Source organism: Athene cunicularia (genome assembly GCF_003259725.1).
Source record: "Athene cunicularia isolate RWA chromosome 19 unlocalized genomic scaffold, athCun1 chr19_part1, whole genome shotgun sequence".
NCBI classification, from domain to species: Eukaryota; Metazoa; Chordata; class Aves; order Strigiformes; family Strigidae; genus Athene; species Athene cunicularia.
In genome coordinates this window covers 12333569-12355344 of record NW_020799124.1, presented here as the reverse complement: position 1 = coordinate 12355344, position 21776 = coordinate 12333569, and the positions used below count along the sequence as shown (strand labels likewise).

Below are 21776 nucleotides of genomic sequence, written 5' to 3'. Positions count from 1 at the left end.
TGCCCGCACTCCCTACCCTCACTCCCCTGCCCGCACCCTCACCCTGCCCTCCCTCTCCTGTCCCCACCGTGCCTCCACCCTGCCCGCCACTGCCCTCACCCGCATGGCTCCTGCACAGCCCTGCCCCTGCACCTTCCCTCGGCGCTGTCTGGGAGCAGACCCGAGGCAGGAAGAACCACGCAGGGGCCTGGGGGCAGAGTGAGTCCTTTATCAGGCGGCAGGGCCTGGCTCCATCGTTCAGCAGCTCCCCATGCCGAAGCCTCCTGGTCGAGGGCCGACAGGGCCCTGGGCTGCGCCAGCCACTCTGGGGTCTGGTAGGCCCCGGGGTGCAGGGCTAGGGGCAGGCAGTGGCCCCCACCCTGAGGCAGTGCCTGTGGGAGAGGGATCCCCACGGCCTGGCAGCACTGCCCCTCACTCGGCCGGCCTGACCACAGCGGCCCCACCGCCAGCTCCTCGCTGGCCTTGGCAGACACTCTTCTGGCAGCACCCAGAGTCTCGGCAAGGGTGGGAGAGCCCTCGGGGGACAGCTAAGAGGAGCTGCCACCGTGGCCCATCCCTGCCACTGCCCGAGTGGCCTGCTCAGGGACGCAGGCTGGGTCGCTCAGGATAGAGGTGGAAATGCTCAGCTGCCGGAGAGAGCTCAGGACGGCTGCAGGGAGATGGGGGACATGTCAGGTGACCCCCATGCCTTGGGGTTACCCCTCCTGGGAGACACAGCGCTTTCCATCCCGGCTCCAGCCCCTGGAACAGTGTGACACCTCCTGGCCACAGCCTCCAGCCAAAAGGATGAAGGGAAACCCACCGTGTGGGGCTTGGGAGGGCTGAGCCCTGCCCAGGCAGGACACAGGGCTCAGGACAGGGCAGCAGCAGCCAGCTCAGCTAGAGCGCGGGTGTCAAAGTAACTCGGAAAAGCACCAAGCACGTAGCCCAGGACATCCTGGAGGTGCTTCCCTCCCATGTGGTAGAAGTGGTGCAGCACCAGCCCCACCACCCCCCAGGGTGTCCCCATCCTTCTCCCCTCTGTTTTTCCAGCAGGCCCAGCTTCTCCAGGGTGCTGTGTGTGGGCACAGGGCCACCTACTTGGCCGAAGTGCTGGGAGGGAGCAGTGCTGGTCCAGCCAGGCAAGAGATGTCTGGGTGAGGCTCTCCATGCTGGCCGTGGAGACCATGCCGTTGAAAGACTCGAAGAGGGGCCGGATGATGATACTGAACTGATGGGAGCAGGGGAGTTAAGGACCAGCCTTGCCAAGACCATGGTCTCTCACCCACCAGGTGTGGGCAGCACCCTTCTACATGCAGCAGGACAAACCTCCCTGCCCGGCTGTGGAGCAGGTCTGCTGGGTGCCTTCCTGAGCGCAGCACCGTGCTGGGCACCAGCCTGTACTGCTGGGGCAATGGGGACCTGAGTGTCAGCCAGGGCAGGCAGTGGGAGAGCTGTGTAACCCCTGTCACAACTGGGGCTGCCAGAAATGGTTAATTAGACACAAGACAACTCTTCCAGAGCAGATCAAGGAGCCAGCTAGCACCTCTAAAGTGCTCAGGAACAAGGCACCACCAGTTTGTGTCCAGTGTGCTCCCCTGGTGCTCCCAGACTGCAGAGGAACTGCTGGGGACTGGTGATTCTGTGTGTGTAGTAATCCACAGCAGATATCTCCACCACGAGCAAGTCCTGCAGCCTGCGTCACCTTTAGTATACTCAGTGTCCTGTGGAAGGAGCTCCACAGTGCTCACCAGCTCTGCATCAGGAGCCACTTCTGCCTTGCCCGGACTGCCCGCACTGGAGCAAACCTTGGGGAGCAATGCCTGTCTATCCCGCTGCCACTTGAGATTTTGTAGACTTCACAGTATCTGCAAGCTTAATGGTCCCAGTGTGTCTAATCCCTGCTCACAGAGAAGCAGGTCCAGCTCTTTGGCCACCCGTTCCCTGGCCTTTGGTGCCCTCCATCCTTTCCACTGTGTGGACCCCAGACTTGTGTCCCAGACATGGGCACACCTAGGTTTCCAGGGTGTGCCACAGGGCCACCGAGACCAAACCATCATGTTCCCAGCTTTGTGTCTGGACCTTTCCTAATCTCTAGTTGATGGCTGCTGCCTCTGAGAGCCCATGTCACCATGCATAAGCTTAACTTCGTAGTGACTTTCCTTCTTCCCAAGGACCGACCATTTACTCCTACTCCCATTTGCTCTCTTGTAACAGAACCTTCCTCCTAACCACCATATCTCGGCATGTTCCCACCATCTGCCTTTGGCTGGGAAACATCTCACTGTGGTCCCCAGAGGTCCCACAGATCCAGGAGGTGAACCAGAGGACCTGAAGTTTGGTGGAGACGTCAGAGCAAGCAGCAGGCACCGGCCCCAAAGGATACGATCCAGAACTTCCAGTTCTGTAGTGTGGAGGAGCGGACATACTCGTCAAACATGCTACGCATCTGGTCAAAGCGCTGGCGTGTGATGGGCACCCCTGTGGCTGGCAGCTGCTCCTGGCACAGGCTGTGGGGCACAAGCAGTGCTGTGGGATCGGGACACTGGGAGACACGAGGGCTGCCCTGTGGCAGAGGCTCTGGCAGCTCTCAGCGAGGGTGGGCAGGCAATGTCCCCCTCCCTGGCAGCTGTGGCGCATGGCCCCAGTGCTCTGGTCCCACACAGCGCTGCCTTTGGAGCATCATCCCTCTCCAAACAGGGTTGGAGGAGGGACAGAGTCAAACACAGGTCCTGGGAGGTGCTCAGGAGACCTGCTGTGTCCTGCCACTGCTGCTTGCCCTGCGGGGCTACCCTGATGTGGGCAGTGGCTCCCTCCCACCTCCCCCAGTCATGTCCCCCCCTTACTTGATGGAGCCATTGAGCTCCTCGATTTGCTCCCGCAGCCTCTGCGCCTCATCCTGCAGGGCTGCCCGCTCTTGCTGCAGCTTGCAGATGTACTCGGCTGTCTTTTGCAAGGTGGTGGCCTTGCTGACCTGCAGGGCCACAGGGTGAGACACTGAAGGGAGCCCCTGGGGTGGGCAGGGCACAGGGCTCCCAGCGTTTTGTGCAGCAGTGCCAGGTGCCCTGTTCCCTGCTGCCGAGCCTTGACAGCTTCTGCCACAGGCTCCAGAGTCCAGACTGCCATGGCACTGCGTGGGTCTCCACATGCCGGCATGGACCTGCAGCCTCCTGCCCCCCGGGCTGGGGTAGACCAGGGGCGGGGTGTCCCCAGGTGACACGCTGTGTCCCTGCGTGCCCAGGGCTGGCCTGTCCTCACAGCCCTGGGCGCTCACCTTGATGCTGGGCTGGGCGCTCAGCGTGCTCACCAGGCTGTGCAGCGTGTCGAAGCCCAGCTTGATGTTGAAGCGTCTCTTCTGCTCAGCAGAGATGTGCGTGATGCGGCGGCTCTCCATCTGTGAGTAAGTGCTATCAGGCACCTCCTGGCAGCGGAGACAGCCCTGGGCCACCAGCCCCATCGGGGACAGGCTTGCCCAAAGCTCGCAGTGACAGGGAGGGGTAAGTTTGGGGGGCAGCAGGGAAGGGGGATGCATATGGAGATGGTGCCCCCATAGTAAAAGCAGCACTTGCTCCTGCTGTACCTTGCTGGACTCAGGCCTGCCCCGACGGGACAGGGGGTGGTGCAGAGAGATGCCAGCACCCAGCCCTACAGTGGGTCCTGGGGAAGCCTGGCCAGGCTTGGGCCAGTCGCTGCCTGAAAAAGGAAAGGTGATGTTCTGGGGAGAGGGGCAGCAGCAGCCCCTCATGATGGGCTGACACCAGGATCCCACGCTGGGATGGGCAGAGAGGAGCAGCCTGCAGCACTACCTCGGCCCCAGGGCAGCCACCCCGCTCAGCTGACGGATGCTCTGTGCGATGTTCTGCTCCAGACTCTGCCCACATCTTATTGCTTGGTCTTATCCCAGATCCCACTCATTTTACAACTGCTCAGCGATGGGAACATCTGGGACATGACATTCTAAATTCCCACCATATCTTGAGGTGTAAATTGCCAGGAGAGAATCCTGAAGGCCGCAAGGCTGCAGTCTTCAGCACTAAACTGAAACTGGGAACATCAGAGCCTGGCTTCCAGCCGCGGCTCTGGTTTCTGTGGGTGAAAGCAGGGTGCTTCCTGCTCAAAAACCAAGCTCTGGGTTTTCAAAACCACAGTTCTGACGTTTTGCTCCTTTTTGTCTTTTCCTGTTTCTGCTTTTGCCCCCATAGAAGGAGGCAGGTGAAGGGGCTATGCCCTCCCCCACAGAAAGAAATCACCCATGCTTCGGGTAAATGTAAATAGCTGGGATTGAAGCTGGAATGAAACACCCCACAGTGTTTGGTCCCAGCTCCCTGAAGGAAACACTGTGTCCTGTGGAGCTACTTGGAGTGCCCCAGACTTACCACAAGCTGACGTGGGGGACAGCCGCTCCGCCTTGGGGACGAGCAGTGAGCCTGGCTGGGTGCCTGCCAGTGGCACCGGCACTGCTTGGGAAGGGCTGGAGCCAGGAGACAGTGCTGAGCTCAGCTGGGCCATTCTGGAGAGGAACGTGGCAGGGACTTCAGGGACAGAACTCTGCTGCTGGGAGAAGGCAGAAGGAAGCGAGAGGTTGGGGGCCAGCACCCCATGCACATCGGAGACCAGACCTTCCCCCTTAGTTGGCTGGTACCTGGACGCTGACAGCCAAACACCCATGAGGGGACTGGGAAGGGGAATGTGCAGCCCTGTCCCACCATGGGCAGGGGCAGCCTCAGCCCCATCGCCCCAGGGCAGTATCGCCAGGAAAGGGGCCCCGCAAGTGGGGTGTTTCCCACCTCTTGGGAGAAAACACACAGGTGACTCCTGGCTCCCCGGCAACCTGGCCGCATGTCCCCTCCTTCGCCCTGTGCCTGCCCAGCCCCATGTTGCAAAGGGTGACCCCATAGAGCCTCATCTCCCCTGCCCTCCCCCACCTGCCCCAGCAATGAGGAGAGGGCAATTTCTGATCTGGGGGAGCAATTCCCAGCCTGGGGGGTAGGCGAGTGCTTACCGGGGAGACAGGGGATGCGGGCATGAGTCCTGCATCCATCAGGCGTGGGACATCCAAGGCCGGCTCCTGCTTGGCTGCAAGAGGGCAGGCAGCAGAAGGGCACTGCTGTGTGAGGGTGCTGGGGCTCGGGTGACCTTTCCTGCCCCACAGGACAACCAGCCCCCAGCACAGCTGTGGCTGCATCCCCTTCCCTGCCTGTCTGCCCCAGGGAAGGGTGAAGCAGCCCCTGGAGAGAGGTGCCTTTGCTCTCCACAGCGATGATGTTCTTGGGAGCCTTGGTGCAGGCAGGGACCCCCAGTGCCTCCCCAGGAAAGCACAGGGCTCAGGCTCTGTGGGGTCTGTCCCATCGCCTGCACGGGCAGTGGGTCAGGCAGGACACCAGTGACCCCTCGCCTCACCTGCGCCAACAGGGCCACGGACACCAGACTGGGGACACAGGGACCAATCCCTGGGGCCAGCTGGGCCCTGTCTCCCTCCCAGGGCTGCTGGAACCAGGGAGGGCTCCCCTGGGCATGGCTTCATCCCTGGGTGCCCCATGGTGGGGACAGCCACACACCCTGCCCAGCACCCCCAGCATTCCAAACCCGGGGAGAAAGCAAGGTGCCCCCTCCGACCTCCCCCATAGCATCCCCCCCAACCGGCTCGCCCCTGTGTCCCCCTGCAGCACCTAGGCCCCATTACCTGTGGTCAGCAACTGGCTCAGGCAGGGGCTGGGCACAGCCAGGTGAGGTGGCGCAGGGGGTCCCGGCAGCCTCTTCGCCTTGGTGCTGCCAGACTTCGCCTTCGGCCGCCCGCCCCCACCCTGGGGCAGCCCCTTGCGGGGGGCAAACCTGGGGTTGCCCAGCAGGGCGGGCGGCAGGAGCTGGGGGGCAGCCGGGCTGGGGTACCCCGGGGGCACCATGTCTGGGGCATAGCCCGGCCCTGGGGCATGGGGGGCGAAGCAGGGTGCCAGGAGCGGGGAGGTGGAGTGGGTGAGAAGTGGGGGGCCGGGCGAGCTGGCGTAGGGGAACTTGGAGTGGGGGGCTGAGGTGAGGGAGAATGGGGGGTTCTGGCCTAGCAGTGGTGCCCCGGGGGATGGGCTGGCGGGGGAAAAGTGGGGTCCTGGTGGCTCCAGGCTGAGGCACTTGCCAGGGAGGCCATACTGCAGCAGGGGCTTGTGTTGAAGCTGGGGGCTGAGGCCACCGGGTGCTGCGGCAGGGACCTCGGGGGGCATGGGGGCCGGGGGAAGCTCAGGGCCCAGGAAGGCGCCATGGAGGCCAAGCTGGGAGGCACCGCCGGGCTGTGGGAGACATGGGAGGGTCATGGGGGGTCACTCGAGTACCGGCAGCTGTGGGCCACAGGCCGGGATCCTGCTCACCTGGAGGAGGGTGCTGGGCGCGAGTGGGGGCTCAGGGCTTACAGGCAGCCCCCGAGCACCCATCAGGGACCCCTCGCCACTGAACAGGGGCTCAGCCATGGGCACAAAACAGGGTGGCTCCTGGTAGCCCAGCTGTGTCTGCGATGATGGTGGTCGGTGGCTGGTGAAGATATCTGCAGGGTCAAGTGGATACAGAGTGATGGGCATGAGAGGACCTTCCAAGAGAGGGGTGACAGTCCCCGGGGCATGCTGGGCGGAGCTGTACCCTGTTACCAGCACTGCTGGGGACTTGCCAGTCCCACCTTCACCTTGCAGGACCGGGGCAGTGCTCAGCTGCGCCAGCGGATTTGGCACTCGGGTTGTGAAACTCTGGAGTATGGAGGGAAGACGCAGCCCACGCGCCTGAGGCCAGCCTTGCCACACGCATGGGGACAGGAAAACCCGCCCGGGATGCCACCCAAGGGTGGGGACCCTGTCTCTGTCCCCGAAACCCAGCTGGGTGCTGCATGCTCGCATGCCAGGGCAGCTCCCAGGCAGGTGTGTGGCTCCTGAACCAGCCCCGGGCTGGAGCAGGGACCACAACACCCAGGCTGTGGGGCAGTCACAGTGTTGGGGGGCTTGGAGGAGCGAGTCACAGCATCCCCAAGCTCTGGGGGATGGTTCCCTGGAGTTGTGGAGGGTGCTCGCCTCCTCACCCTGGTGCAGCCGTGCGTGCAGCCTGCGGCTAACCACATCCCATGGCCTTCCCGAAGCCAAGCCCTGTGACCTTGCCACGACTCTCTCTCCCTTCCTCTCCCCTTCCCACAACCCTGCTCCTTCCGCAGGCCCAGACGCCGTGGCGTGAAGAGCTGGCCTGACGCTTTGGGCAGCTGCCTCTGTGCTGAAATGAGCTCCCTGGGCACATCAGCCCCATGCATGTGTCAGCTCAGTTCTGCCGCTGCTGCTGCCTGTGCCAGCGCTGGCTTGGACATCACCACTGGGAGGGTTTTCCCTCAAGAGGAAGACTGTGGGGTGGGGACAGGGCTGCCTGATGCTGTTCTGTAGGATGGAGCAGGAGTGCTGGCTGGGTTTGCAGACAGCTGCCCTGCAGCCCCCAGCACAGGCTCTGTGCCCAAGCAGCCACACTCCCAACCCCTTGGCTAGCATGAGTGTCACTGCCTCCAGCCCCGTACTGCCACTGGCAGAGCCCAGCCAAGCCCATGTACTGGCTCTGCCTACCCAGTGTGGGCAGCCATGCCCCCGCACTAGCAGGGCTGCGAGGACTCTGCTTTCCCTCCGGGCTGTGGCACGGGCTTCAGCACCTGGGGTGCCCTGTCTGGGACCTGCAATGGCCTGAGACCCTTTGAGTCTGCACCAGAGGAGCAAACGTGCCCGCAGAGCAGGATGCCATGGGGCTGAGCGTGGTGACAATTCTGGCAGTTCCATGTGCTGCCAGCGACGGGAATACTGGTGTGAGACGGAGCAGTGCCAGCACTGCGCTGCCCCACTGAGCCCTTGGACTGCCCCTTCCCCCTGCGAAGGACACAGTGAATGCCTGGGAGCGCAGCGGAGCCACCCCTGCCCCTCCACAGGCCAGCACTCATTGCGGGCCACGGTGCTGCCAGGCAGAGTCTCAGCTCCCCAGGTGCAGAATCCAGCTCCACGCTGCCCCCAGGTCCCCACTGTGCCCACACCAGGCTGTACCCTGTGACTGGCGCTGAAGCTCTGTGGGTATTTATAGGCATTTCTGGTGCCCAGCTCTGCAGATTCGATTCCTCTTGTGCCTCTCACTGTGATGCAGGGATGGACGGTGGCTTGCAGATCCTGAGAGCCCTGTTCTCCCCTTCTCAGTCCCCTTCCCCACCCCCCAGCTCCTGCCCACACTCCTCTCCACGGTCTCATCACCCTGACCTGCTTCCAGGCAGTGCAGCGTGACCAGGGCACATCGCTGCTCATGGGAGAAGAGCCCACGCGGTCAGCACACCACACCTTTGGCATCCTGTTCAAACCTGAGGCTGCTCTCCAGCAGGACTGGGACTACAGAGCCTGTTTCCAAACCAACGACCCTTCAGCACTGGCCCCAGGCTCTGGGAGAGCCCTGCAGCATGGCAGGGCAATGCCACCCCGCGGGACGGCCAGCCCAGCCCCCACTGCCCCGCTGCCCAGCACGGGTCCTACCTGGAGTGTGGTGCCAGCAGGGCACGGGGCTGGGCTGCTCCCTCGACTCTGCCATCGGGACTTCTCTATCCACCCCACACCGTGCTCCAGCACCCACTGAGGAGACGAGGTGCTTCCTCATTTCCAGACTGGTTTGCATGCGCTGACTGACAGGCTCTGAGCTCTGCCACAGCCACCAGGCACGCTGACAGCCCTGTGACCCTGCGGGAGCCCTGCACCCACCGTCGTGGTGCCACCCTGCACGCTTGCACCGCCATGCTCTGCACAAGGCTGCTGGGGCATCCCCACTCCCAAGCCACAAAGAGCCATCGATTGCCCTTCTGGAAAAGTGGCCTTCGGGACAATTGGATTGGTTGGCACCCCGCACCTAACATTCACCCCCCCCCTCCTCTCCCCAGCCCTCTCCATGGTCACACACCCTGGTACTGTCCACCGCACAGCGTGCGCACACCTCCCCGCTCCTACACCTCTGCCCTGCACACCCTCACTGCCCAGCGCGCTCCCGCGTCCCGCCAGCATGCACATCACTCACACGCAGCACTCGGCTGTTACAGGACTGTAACCTCTCGTCATGGAGGCGAGCTGCTCTGCCCAACATCCCTGGAAATGCCAGGGACAAAACTCCCACCCATGAGTCTCCGAGCCCCCCGAGGGGTGCTGCCCTGCCCGGGGCATAGAAGCCTCTCTCCAGCCTGTGCCTGGGCAGACAAGCCCCACCCGGGGTGCTGTCCCTCACCCCAGCTGTGCTCGGGACCCCCCCCAGCCTCAGCACTTCCCGCTGGGCATGTGCAGAACAGGAGGGGATAATTTTCTGCAATGGAGTGGCTTGCAGTAAGGCCCATTCCATTCCCAGGCAGCAACCCGGAGCAAAATGCCTTTTCCCCAGGAAATTTTCGGGCCTTTTCCCCAGGAAAATAAAGGCAACTTGGCTGCTCATAGAAATATATTGGTTCAGATGGGCACCAATGTGCCCCTCGCTATCTCCTTCTGAGCCCGCGGCCATGCCACCCCGGCAGCACGAACAGCCACTGGGCCCACAGAGATTGGTGCTGGGGTTACTGCTGTGACAGGGGTGAAGCGAGAGGCTGCTTGAAAGGGGTCGGTCAGCTTTCCAGCACCATGCAGGACCTCTCAGGGTCAAGTGTCAGTTTGGCCCATTTGGAACTGTCCCAGCAACTGATGGGGCACCTGGGGACAGGACAGACCCTCTTCCCCAGCATGACTCATCCTAATGGGAACACTGGAAGGAAAGAGCTGAGGAGCGCTGGCAAGAGCATTCCCACCCCATCCCTACCCGGGGCATCCCACCGCCTGCCCTGGCACATCACAGTGCCCCAGCATCCTCCCTGCCAGCATCTGCTCTTGCATCACCCCACAGCCGTATGGTGCAAGCACCCTCATTTCCTTCTGCTGAAGGAAATGGAGACCAGTCCTGGAGCTTGATGGGTGCCCATAGAGGCACAAAGGGGTCTAGAGATGCTGGCACTGCCCAAAGCCACCAGCTACCTGGGAGGGCTGCAGCCACTAGCCCACACCGGCTCCCACCCTTCCAAGTGTGCCCAGGCCACCAGCTCCGGCACGTTCAAGGGTAGAGCTGGTCCCCAGAGCAGCGTGCACCAGCGGTGCCTTGACCTGGCATATGGGGACCCTGCACTGCACAGCTGGGACCAGGACATGTCCTGGCTGACTCCACGGGGCTCATGGACACTCCTGGCTCGTAGCCTGCATGGCAGTGCTGGTGGCAGCCCCAGGGGAGGAGGTGGCCATTGCCTGTGTCCCCCTTGGCAGCCCCCTTGCCCCATCTGGACACCAGTGCCAGGTTTGTCTCTGGTCCAGCCTGGCAGGGACAGTGACTTGTCCCAGGGGACATAGCACAGCCAAGCACAGGCTCCCAGCTCTGAACCAGACCCCCCAGCTGCTCAGCCTAGGGATGGCTGGAGAGCAGGGTGAGAAGGGGGATACAGCAGCACAGAACCTCTAGAGGTTTCCTCTTTCTTGTGGGGGAAAATTTTCCTTTCTCTGTGTGCAGGTAAAATGAGGTGGTTTGGCACTTCTGGAAAAACCCTCTGTTTCTAGAAAACCCCTCCTGGCCAGGCCCCTCCCGACCTGCCATGGCTCTGCCCCAGGTGCAGGCAGGCATGCCAAGCCCCTGCCCTGCAGCCTACTGCAGCCCCCAGCCCATTCATGCTGCCTTTTCAGTGCCAGTGGATGTCCAGTGCTTTCTGGCTGCCCCAGCAGCTCCTGCTGCTGCCTGGCCAACCCTCTGATCCCCCGATTTTGGGCTGCCATGGGGCACAGAGCACGCTGGGCTGTGTGGGATGTGGTACCGCATCCAGGCTGGCTCTTACCCGAGATCTCCATATCGTCCAGGCTGGGCTGCAGGGATGCCAAGTCCGGCTGTATCATGTCAGCATTCCCAACATATGCTGGAAGAGGGCAGAGCTGTGACATCGGGGCCCAGCCACTGCACCCCCAAGACTCCACTTTGGGGCTCCTCCCACCACTGCCCTCACACCTACCCAGCTGCCACCCCTCTGTGGCTCTTCAGCCACCCTGTGTCGCTGCACCTTGCCCTCCAGCTGTGCATGGTCAGGGAGGTGGGTGCCCACCCTGTGGAGACCCAGGGCCATCCTGTCCCCATCGTCCTACCCACCAGCACCACTGGGACCTCATCTAGTGCCCAAGAACCCCAGGGAAAGGCTGATCCTAGGCAGAGGACCTGCCTAATGCTGCAGAAGCTTCAGGGACCTGGCCAGTCAGAGACAGCAAGCAGTGGCGATGGAAGGCAGGACCTACCCACTGGTTACCCAGGGATGGCAGCCCTGTACTGGGCTCTGGTACAAGGTCCCTCACTGGTCTAGTGCTCCCTGGGCAGCTCAACCCATCCCAACTGGGACAGCCCAGGCTGGGCCATAGGGAGCCAGCAGAGGAGGGGATGCTCCCATCCTGCCCAAATTAAGACCGTTGAGAAGGGTGGGAGCATCTTCTCTCCTGTCCCAGCAGGTGGGATGCAGGGGTTCCTGTCTGCCCAAGGGACACAGGTGGCAGCTCCCAGGGGCTAAGCCAAGAGGCAGAAAGGTGCTATGATGTGTGCTGCCCACCTGGACCTCCTCTTCCACATCCTGCTAGAGCAGGGTCTGGGGCACCTACCATCTTCGGGAAGTGCCTGGTGGGTGCTGGGCATCTGTGTCATGGTGAAGAGGGTATCAGAGATGTCTGAGAGGAAGGTATCCAAGTCGAAGTGCTGCCTACCCCCTGGCTCCTCTTCCTCATCCTCAAGCAGCATGGGCACCACGTTGCAGAACAGCTGGTTGCACCATTTCTCCGTTGGCCTCCAGACATCCTCATCCTGCATGAGATGGAGCAAAGGAGCCCCATGGGCACCTCTGATGGGTAGGGTCCATGCTTGGCTCCCTAGCCGCTCTCCCTGCAGCATTTAACACATCAGAGCTTCACACCTGGCACGTTGGTGTTTTCAGAGGGTGAATCTGGCATCCCATGCACTTGGCATCTCATCCCATTGGGCTCGTCACTCCCTGGGGCTTTCATCTGCCCTTCTCCCAAGCTGCCCAGTGCAGGGGTCTGCATTGTACAACCCTTTTCCACCCTCCCCACCCTTCCCCAGCAGACTCACCCTCTTTGGACTGGAGAGCTCTCCCTCCCGGGTGGACTTTCGGAGCTGGAAGGAGAAGACAGGCTGTGTCACCCTCGAGCCAGGGTGGGCACAGTGCGGGGCAGAAACAGGGGCAGGGCAGAGGAGGGCAGGGGCATTCCTGTGGGGCTCAGTGTGACCATCACAAGTTCACACCTGCCTTTACAGGGTCTGGGCTGATGAGCCACCGCTGTGGTGGGACTGTCACTGTGTGGTGGTGTGAGGCTGCCAGCACCCTGTCTGTCTGTGGCACCCCCAGCCTTTGCTGGTCCCAAACAAGTGTCTGATTAGACAGCTGGACCATGCTCCACCCCATGCAGCAAGTGGCCAAGGTTGTGGTGCCAACGAGCCCAAGACCAGGCACCCAGAGTGATGCGGAGCCCCCCGGCCTGCCTGACAACACGTGGTGCTGGGCTGAGACATGGATAGAAGATCCCAGCCCAGCCAGAGCTGTGGGTGAGCTGGGGCCCTCCTTGACCCACCCCAGTATGTGTGCTGTGGGTGTGCTGCCCAGATCAGGCACCAGGCAAGGCCACAGTCAGCCGAGGTCGAGCTGCTGGAGCACACTGCAGCACTGCGGGCAGCTGGGGATGGGGTCCCCGCTGAGCTCCCCCCCACTGGCACCATGGGGGCAGCCAGTATCCCTCCCATGCTGTCAAGAGCCTGCCTGGTCCTGGTCATCCATGGCTCCACGTTGGCATGATGATGTCTTGTCCCACCGTTGACACCATCACAGGATGGGGAACATGACGGGCAGAACCACTCACCCGCTTCTTGTAGTAGATCCTCCACTTGTGGTACTCCCTCATCACCACCTCGATACGGCGTTTCCAGTAGTTTCCCTCCAGCACAACAGCCTGGGGAGCAGGACAGAGGGCCAAGGCTGAGGCCCCCAGCCCCAGCCCTCTGCAGCCAGGGCTGGTTTTCTTGTGCCATGTCAGAAACCCTTTTTCCAGCAAATCTATGAAATACAATGAGCTCTACCCCCTGCATCTCCCCAGCTCCCACTTGTGCCACCCAGACCTCCTTCTGGCCCAGAAACTTGTGAGGGATCATGCCCTACCTCTGGTTTTCGGTGCTCATCAGCCTCTGACCCCTCCAGCGGGGTGATGAAGCCACACACAGGGTTCTTCCTCCGCTCCACAGCTGCACAGGGGAAAACACAGCTGGCTTTACCCGTGGCTCCATCCCTGGGCAAGGGAGGGTGCTCATGCATCTGTACATCACTGCCCCAGTGCCAGCCCCATCCCACCTGGCATCGCCTGGCACTCAGCAGATGGAGCAGGGTCTGGCCCCATACTTACACTGGATGTACCATGCTCTCCATATAGCGTTGTTGAGACGAATTTTATCCCGACAAAGCAGCCGCAGCCCCTTGAAATTCTTCCACTTTGGAGACACCAGCTTCCCACTAAAACACCAAGCAAAGGAGAGACTGAAGAGAACCATCCCAGAGCCCTCTCTATCTGGAGCCTCACGAGGGGGCCATGCCTTGAGAGATGCCCGGGGCCATCAGCCTGGTGGTGGCAAGTCTGGAGCAGGCAGAGCCATTTGTTTCCTCAGCAGGCTACTTGCCAGGCACCTACAGGAGCATACTGAGCTCCTGTTCACCCTGAGAACAACACAGACCGAAACTGTGAGCTTCGCAGACCCTCTTGAGGCTTCTTGAGCCCCTGAGGTTAAAGCACAGCACATGGACTGCGCTGGCCCCGAGTGGGACAGCTGCATCCTGGCCCCAGGGGACGGGAAGTCTCCCGCCCAGGCAAGATGCCCAGGGACATGTATTGTGGTTCTTGCCTCATCACAGCACTTGGGCAGCTATTTCTGACCCTTCTTTTAATGCCAGACAAGGCTTGGCAACGCTACCTTCAGCTGGGGGCAGGCACAGGCAGCGGGGCAGGCAGGGGCAGCCATCTGTGTGGGTCTGAGAAGAGCAGACAGCAAGCTGCAGACGTTAAGGACATTAAGGGACACTTGACTGTGCCCCAAGATGGGCAGAGGGGAGGACCAGCTCTGGCCTGGGCTATTCTCCACACCCATCCCTGAAAACCCCCACCCCTCACCCCAGTCCCCAGCCCAAGCTGGGCTCCCTCCTTCCCATTTCCCAGCTCCCAGAGGCAGCCATGCTTGTTCTGCAGCTCATAGTGGTGGTGGTGATGTCCCTAACTGGGCCTGCAGTGCAGGCAGCCTCATCTCACTAGTTGCCTTGTTTCCTTTCAGCTGAGGGTCCCACCGCCCCAGGAGCTCTGTGGGGCAGGCTGATGTCCCTCTGCCTTACCTTGTGGTCCTTTTCACCTCTCCCTGTGAGTTCAGTAGCTGCCTCAGCTCTCCCTCCCACCAGGGCATGGCCTCAGGGCACAGAGGGGCCCTTTGAGTGTGGGCTGGAGGCTGCATGGCATCCTTCCTGGGAAGCCCACATCCCTCCCCAGGCAAGAGTTTGTCCCTTGCAGATCTCAGTGCTGCTTTGGGTCCCACTTATCCTCAGCACATGCAGGGAAGAGGAAAGGTAGAGGCTGGGCTGGGTGTAGGGGTGCTGTATCCCTCCATTGCCAGCATCTCTTTGGGCTCACCCCAGGGTGCCATCGGGCCATGTCTCCGGGGAGCTGCTGGGGATGAGAGCAGCGCCCAGTAATGCTCTAAGAAGCCACGCGCTTGTTCATTCAAGCTTGTGAAACCCTCGAGCACCCTTGAACAAAGTCTGGCTGATTCTGCATTCACCTGCCTTGAAACCTGCCTCCCGCTGCATGGCACAGCACGGCACGAGGGGCTCCCCTCTCCGTGGCTGTACGGGCTGGGCTGGCAGCTCTGTGCAGCCCAGGGGCAGGTGGTTGGGTGCAGACAGGGTGCTGTCCTCGATGTTAGAGCCAGGCAGCATGAACAGGCAGCAGTGCAGGCAGAGAGAGCCCTGTGCTGGCCCTGCACCCCTCTGTGGCCAGGGGGAGTGTGCTGGGGCAGAGGGGAGAGGAGAGAGCTGCTGTCCCATCTCACCGTGAAGGATCGGGGACCCCTCTGGCTCCAGAGCCTGCTGCAGGGACTTGCCCGGGAGCGGGTGCTCCCACCCACAGGGGTGGATGGGGACCATCACCCCAGGGAGATCTAGCCTGACCCATGTCCCCGTGGCTACAGACTGCAGAGAGTTAAGGACTTGACTACACACTGGCCACTCTGCTATCACCAGGATTTTGAACCTTCTCCAGCAGCACAATGCAAACAGCGTGGGGATGCCAAGTAGAGGAGCCAATGGAAGGGATGGGTTTCCTGGGAGTGTAGCCAGATCCTGCTGGTCAAGGCTACCTGGCCACACTCGTCACCACCGCCGCCCCCCTGACAGCCAGCTCTAGGGAGCAGCCCGAGCCTGCAGACTGCAGCCCCACAGCTGCAGATGGCACCTGGGCCACGCATGAAGATGGTGGGGCTGTGGCCACAGAGCTGCTGTGGGACCTGGAGGCAGAGGAGAGATGCCTTTGGGCTTTGACACTAACTGCCTTATTTCCCCATTAATGATCCTCTCAGTTTTGGGGTTTATCAGGATGATTTTTTCCCCCAAGTTTGCCTTGAAAATGTCCCCACCCCTCCCTGAAGTTATCTCCCCAAGGAGATGGATGGAAAACCCATGCTGAGCCACAAGAATGTTTGGGATGCTCCACACAGGCTGGGGGTCCTGCTGCCCCACACTGCCAGAGGAATGGGGACACAGATCCCATCACTGGCTTTGTGGGATAGGGTGAGATGGAAGCAGGGCTCATACTGGGACCAAACCCAGCTTGTGTCAGCACAGACTCTGTTTTGTCCATGATTTGCTTGCTTGTTTGCTCCATGATTCATTTAGCCCGTCCAGAATTTTGAAGTGTTGTAACCCCTGTTTTCATGGCTAAATGAGCCTTTTTCTCTCCATCAACAGCAAGAGGAGGGGGAGGAAGGATCTGTCAAGATGCAGGGCTGCATGAAGAGAAGTTGGTGGCAGCAGAAGTGGAGCAGCTAAGCTGAGGGTCCCCTGATGGGTACAAGTCAGCTTGGCCTTCCCAAGCACAGCAGGAGCAGGATACCCCCCGGGGCTGCCCAAGCCCCCTTGCTCCCTGAGCTGCCAGGACACATCTTGGTCCCAGGCTGGCTGGAAGAGGACAGCCTTTCCTGGAAGTCCTAAAAGCTCATGTTCGATTTCTCATAAATTTTGCTACCAAAGTCATGGTTTTTTTCCTGAATTTTTATGTTTTAAGATGCAGAGTCTGTAAAAGAAAGATAAAAATCTAACCACAAGTTTCCTGAAAAGTGCCTCCAAGCAAAAAATGACTGTGTTCAAATCTGACTCCAAATCTTTACTGTCTAAATGAGTTTTTTTTCTTTACCGCATTGGGCTGATAAAAAGGTTGCCGTGCCAGCTCGGCTACTTGTCCTGCTGCCTCCAGAGGGAGCGAACTCTGTCCCAGCAGGTGCAGATGCCTCCGGGGTAATTCAAGGGCAGTGTTGTCACAAAGGTGTTAATATACTTGTGCTGGGAATCAGATAGGGACGTGCTCTGTGTGTTTACTCCGAGATAGGAGTGACTCTGCCCTTACAGCTCTGTCTCTCGGGCACTCATTTTTCTCTGTGCAAAGTAAGCATGAAGTGCCCCAGATGAGAAGGGAGGTGATCTAAATCCTCCTGCAAGTAGTTGTCTGGGAAGCTGGATAGCCAGACAGGGTACATCTCCCCAACCAGATATTTTGGTGATCTCTGGAGGTATGACCTCACCATACATCAGTGTGGGAACAGGCTTGCACACCAGCCCAGCTGCTCTGCACACTGCTTGGATAGGATCAGCCCCAAATCTTTGGAAAATGACAGAGAAAAGGCTCGTAAGTCCCTGCCACTAATGGCAGCACAACCACACTGCAGCATGGATCACAAGCCTTTCCCCCTTGTCAGACCCGCTATTGCCCATCATGCAGATAATTCATAGCAGAAGCTGCCCGACCCACCGCAAAGCCCCGAAGGGATCTGAGAAGCCGGGGCTGCCATCAGCACCGAGCTCTGCTTCCCTCACCTCCCACTCCCTTCCAGCCAGGGCACAGGTAGTGCCCAGATGGTCTTGGGTCTGGATGAGACCGAGCCCTTGTCAAATGATGGACCCAGCAATGGCAGGATGTGGCCACATCGGTGTGAGCCACTAACAGCCAGTCTGAGCTAGTGCACAGGTCTGTGGGTAAATGCGGATGAACTGTAGTGAGCTGAGGTGAGAGATTTGCCAGGAGAGCAAAGGAAGTGTGGGCTAATCCTAAGAGAAGGAAAGGGGCAGAGGTCAGCTCAGTGTGTGCATAATGGGGGTTCATTCTGCCTTAAACATAAGGCACTGTGAATTGTAGAATCAATCAGAGAGTATAGCAAAGCTATATCAGCAATTCCATTTCTTCTAGGAAAGCCTCAGGGCATGCTATCATCTTGCTAGGAGGATGAATTAGTAGGGAATAGGCATACAAGGGTGTAACTGAAGCCTGCTTTGCTTTCAGTTAGAAGAGGGGCAGAGTTAATACTCCACGTCACTTACCAGTCTGATGTCTCTAACTACTAAATCTTCCCTCTCAGTATTTGCAGGGGAGAAGAGGAGATTAATCTACATCACACTCTGGGAACGACTACAGGAGGCTTCTTCTGAAGCACAAGATAGATGTGTGCAAGATAAGACCACAAGTGGCTTCAGTTCCCATCTACACCCATTTTTTCGCCCTTCAGAAGGACAGTTTCCCAGGCCAGTCACCCAGCGATTCCCTGCCGTGGGTCACAGGAAGGTGTGTGAGCCCCGGAGACCCGCTCTGCAAGGCAGGACACTGGGGAGTCACACTGCAGTGATGGGGAGAAAGCTTGTGTGGGGAGATCCTGATAAGGCCAAAGAGTGAACAGTTCCTGAAGGAGCTCAGCTCCACATGCTCATCTTCTGAGGGGAACGTGGTGGGGCCAAGTGTTCTGCAGGGAAGTCCACCCACAGGAGAAACAACAGTCTGAGGAAGGGATTAAAGAAATGCAGCATGTTGCAGGAGAAGAAGAAGAGAATCTTTAAGTTTTTCACAGGAGAGCTGCTGTAAGTGTCCTAAAAAATGGGTACAAAGGGCCTGGGAACTGCTTCATCCCAGCCCCCAGCACCAGGATGAAGACCCTGGCCAGGAGGAGTTGGATTTCTCTGAGAGATCTGAGGAAACAAGTTAGTGCTAGAAGTAAGCCTTGATGTGGAGTGTTTCTCTCCCAGTGAGGGGTTGATGCACGATCCAGCCCATGGTGGGATAATAGATCAGATCCTTGGGGCAATTGCTCAGGCTGAGACAGGACTGCCATAAATGCCTGTGAAGTGCCATGGAGGGGTGCTGGAGAGGGAAGGAATTGCAGCTACCCAAATGGCTGTTCTGCTACAGGCATTGAAAAATGATACTGTTTAGAGAGAGCTTAGTGTAACGGTGTGAGCCCAGACAGCAAGGGATGGGTGACTGCAACACTCACAGCTCAGGCAGCAGGTCAGGAGAAGTGATAGTTCCCCTCAGCACTGCTAAGGCCAGGTCTGGATATTGTGTCCAGATTGGTTGCTCCAATAAAAGAGGGAGGTTTACAAACTGGGGTGATCTTGGAGGAGGATGTTAAGAAGGTTGGGGACTAATGTACATGACAGAAAGCGGAGGTGTGAGTGATGGGTTTGTTCAGCCTGAAGAAGAGAAGGTGCCTTCAACTACTCAAAGGATTCTATGGAGATGGGGCCAGACACTTCTCAGACATGCACTGAGAAAGGACAAGAGGAAACAGACACAAGTTGGAACAAGGGAAACTTGAGTTGGAGCATGGACAGCACTCTCCCCTGTGAGAGTGGTGCAGCCCTGGGACAGGGTGGACAGGTGGTGGGCTCACCATCCTTGGTCTCTGTCCATCAGAGTGACAGCCCTGATCAACCTGACCTGGCTTTGGAGTCAACCCTGCCCTGCTCAGGGGTTGGACTATGATCTCCCGAGGTGCCTCCCAACTGATACCTTTCTGTGGTTTCTGCTTTGTTAGGGAGTTAGTCTACAACATAACTGGATGCACTCCCGAAGACTGAAGGATATTTGGCTGCCCACTCCAACTGACACTGCCCGTCCAGGTCCAGGTTCACCTGAGCCTCATCTCTGGTCAGTGCCTGTCATCCTGATTTTTGGGTTACAAGCTGCAGAGCATGACAGCTGAGAGGTAGAGGGGGAGAGCATCTAAGGATGGAAGGAACTCCAAGAGAAAAGAACCAAGCATGAAGTTTGGACACCATCCAATGTCAACATTTCCCTGGTTGGGTCCCATGGCCTGCAGCTACCCTGGTTCCACAGCAGACCAAGAACTGCTCCCACGGGTGCTCAGCAAGACCTAGTCTTGCATCAAGGCAACCAGGAGACATCCAGGGTGGCCATCAGTAGTGGAACTAATGCTTTGTGTATCCTCCTCACTGAGGGCTACTCTCCAACTGTAGTTATGGTTTGCCATGGTGCTGGGCTTGGGGCTGGTGCATGCATTGTCATGCTCAGAGTCCAAGGGATAGAGATCTGGAGTGATGGAGCCCCGTCTGCAGCGTAATGGCCAGCCCTGGCTGGCATAGAGCTGTGGTGGTCCACTCCACCTGCCCAGGTACTTGCACCCTGACCCTTTCCCCTCTGCCTGGGGTGCACTAGAGCTCAGGGGCACATAGAGGCTGTGGTGCCTCTCAGGAGTCAAGAGCCTGGGCACCCTGGGGTGGATCAGTGTCTGCTCATCCAGCCCCAATCTGCAAGGATCAGGATACAGCAAGTATGGGGCTGGGAGAGCAGAAAAGAGTGAGGCCACCAGTGCCTCAGTGTCCCCTGTGTGTGGCAAGTGTTGACTTTCCTGAGCAGGAAGCATGACCCTCAGCTGGGTCACTGCATGCTGAAAATCAGTGTTCTCCTGCAGAGCGCCCGCTTCACCAGCACCTCAGAAGAGAGCTGTGCCAAACGAGCTGTGAGCAGACCACGCAGCCTGGGACGTGGTGATGGCCCAAATGTACACAGCTGTGTGGCTACTGGTACCCTTGGAGTGCGGTCCCAGTACCCAGCATCAGCAAAGCTGCTCTGGCAGTGACCACACATTCCATCGTGTTGCGCACTCAAGGACTTGAAGGCATACCTGAGAGATCAGCACCTGAATGAGACCCTGCATGGAACAAGGCAATGAGCAACTCTTCAAGGCTGTTTTACTGAGGTTTTGTTTTCATGTGGCATCAGTAGAACATTGTCATTCTAGATTTTCACCTTGGGAAAGCTATGCAAGCAGCTTTGCACTGATGCCTGTAGAGCAAGTCACCCTGATGTTATGCTTGAGAGAACTCAAAACCTTGGGACCTTGGCAAGACAGGAGCTGCCTCCAAGAATGTGGACCAGGGCACTAAGAGACTTGGTGCAGGCTCTCCTGTTGTCACTGAGGAACAAGTTAAAAAATATGATGACTCTGGCATGAAGAACCAGACATCACAGAAACCTGTTGTGTCACAAGAACAGAGAAGGTACCGTTGACTTTAACACTGCCTCCAAGAAAGTCTTAATTGGGATGAGGAGGTCCCTAGCATCCTGGGTTTGGGTGATTTGTGTGGTTGGGGGAACGATGCAGTCACCCATCTGATTTTGCAGAGAGAAGGGAAGTTTTCAGGAGGCCCTGGACAAAGCCCTATGCAGCCATCCAGCCCCGGGTGCTGCTGCATGTCCTGGAATAACCTTGGGACATGTGGGCAGAGTCAAGGACGGGAAGGCAGGACTCCTGCTCTGGGCCAGATTTCCAACGGAGTGCTGGCTGCCCGCAGGGTTATTGCTGCTCTGCAGTGTGCAGGGTCTGGCCAGGAGGGTGCACAGCTGGGTGCAGTGACTCCAGATGTCATGGGAAGGTGGAGGAGAGTTAAGCTGCACATGAAAAGAGGAGGAATTTCTCATCTGGCTCCGTGGCCAACAACCCAGCATCAGCTCTTTCTTTCTGAAACCTCCCAGGATGGCAGTTTTTGAGCATATTGTGCAACACAGCCCAATGGAGAAGAGGAGGATGTCAGCTGGCAACAAGTTCCTGAAAGAGCTGTAGGGCTTAGCCTCAGGCCTTCAGAGAGCTGGGGGGGTGTGAGAAGCCAGCCTGAGGGCTCTGGACTCACCTGTACTCCAGGCTCATGCACTCGAAGAGCCGGGTGAGGGTTGGGTCGATGCTCCGGGGATCAGCTGGTTCGGGCTCGGTGCGGTGGTGGCGCCGACGGGGTAACGAGTCGCTGTGCGGGGATGACACCATGAAGTGGCCGCTGTGGATGACCTGGGAGGGGCTCTGCACCCCGGTACCAGGTCCTGTGCCACCCACAGCAGCATCCTCAGAGTCCGAGTCAGAGTCAGAGACGGGGCACGGCCCAACCGGAGGCTCCGGGAAGGGTCCCAGGAGTCCCACTTGAGCTCTTGCCATTGCTCGACGCCTGCGGGGCCCCTTGTCAGCCTGCCCCAGCGCTGTTGATCCCCGTCCGGATTGTGCCCTATGGGTGCTGTGTCGGCACTGAGCACATGCTCTTGGGCTCCCCAGCCCAGGACACCCACACCACACCTCTTCCTCGGCACCGCTCACCCCACCCCGAACCACGCTGTCTCTCCACACTCCCAGGTTCAGCTTTCGGT

General features: G+C 59.3%; 1 protein-coding gene across 1 annotated transcript; it reads right to left on the bottom strand.

Moving 5' to 3' along the window:
• Positions 1–527: 527 nt before the first annotated feature.
• MLXIPL (MLX interacting protein like) lies at positions 528–21570 on the bottom strand. Its single transcript, XM_026861882.1, has 17 exons — positions 21275–21570; positions 13452–13558; positions 13211–13293; positions 12915–13004; positions 12130–12174; positions 11646–11844; positions 10844–10921; positions 6339–6511; positions 5663–6260; positions 4982–5055; positions 4356–4530; positions 3560–3672; positions 3254–3373; positions 2826–2953; positions 2366–2489; positions 1081–1210; positions 528–649 (listed from the first exon to the last, which is right to left on the bottom strand). Exons 1-17 carry the CDS (start codon positions 21568–21570, stop codon positions 528–530), a joined length of 2655 nt encoding a protein of 884 aa, XP_026717683.1.
• Between the last annotated feature and the right edge of the window lie 206 nt (positions 21571–21776).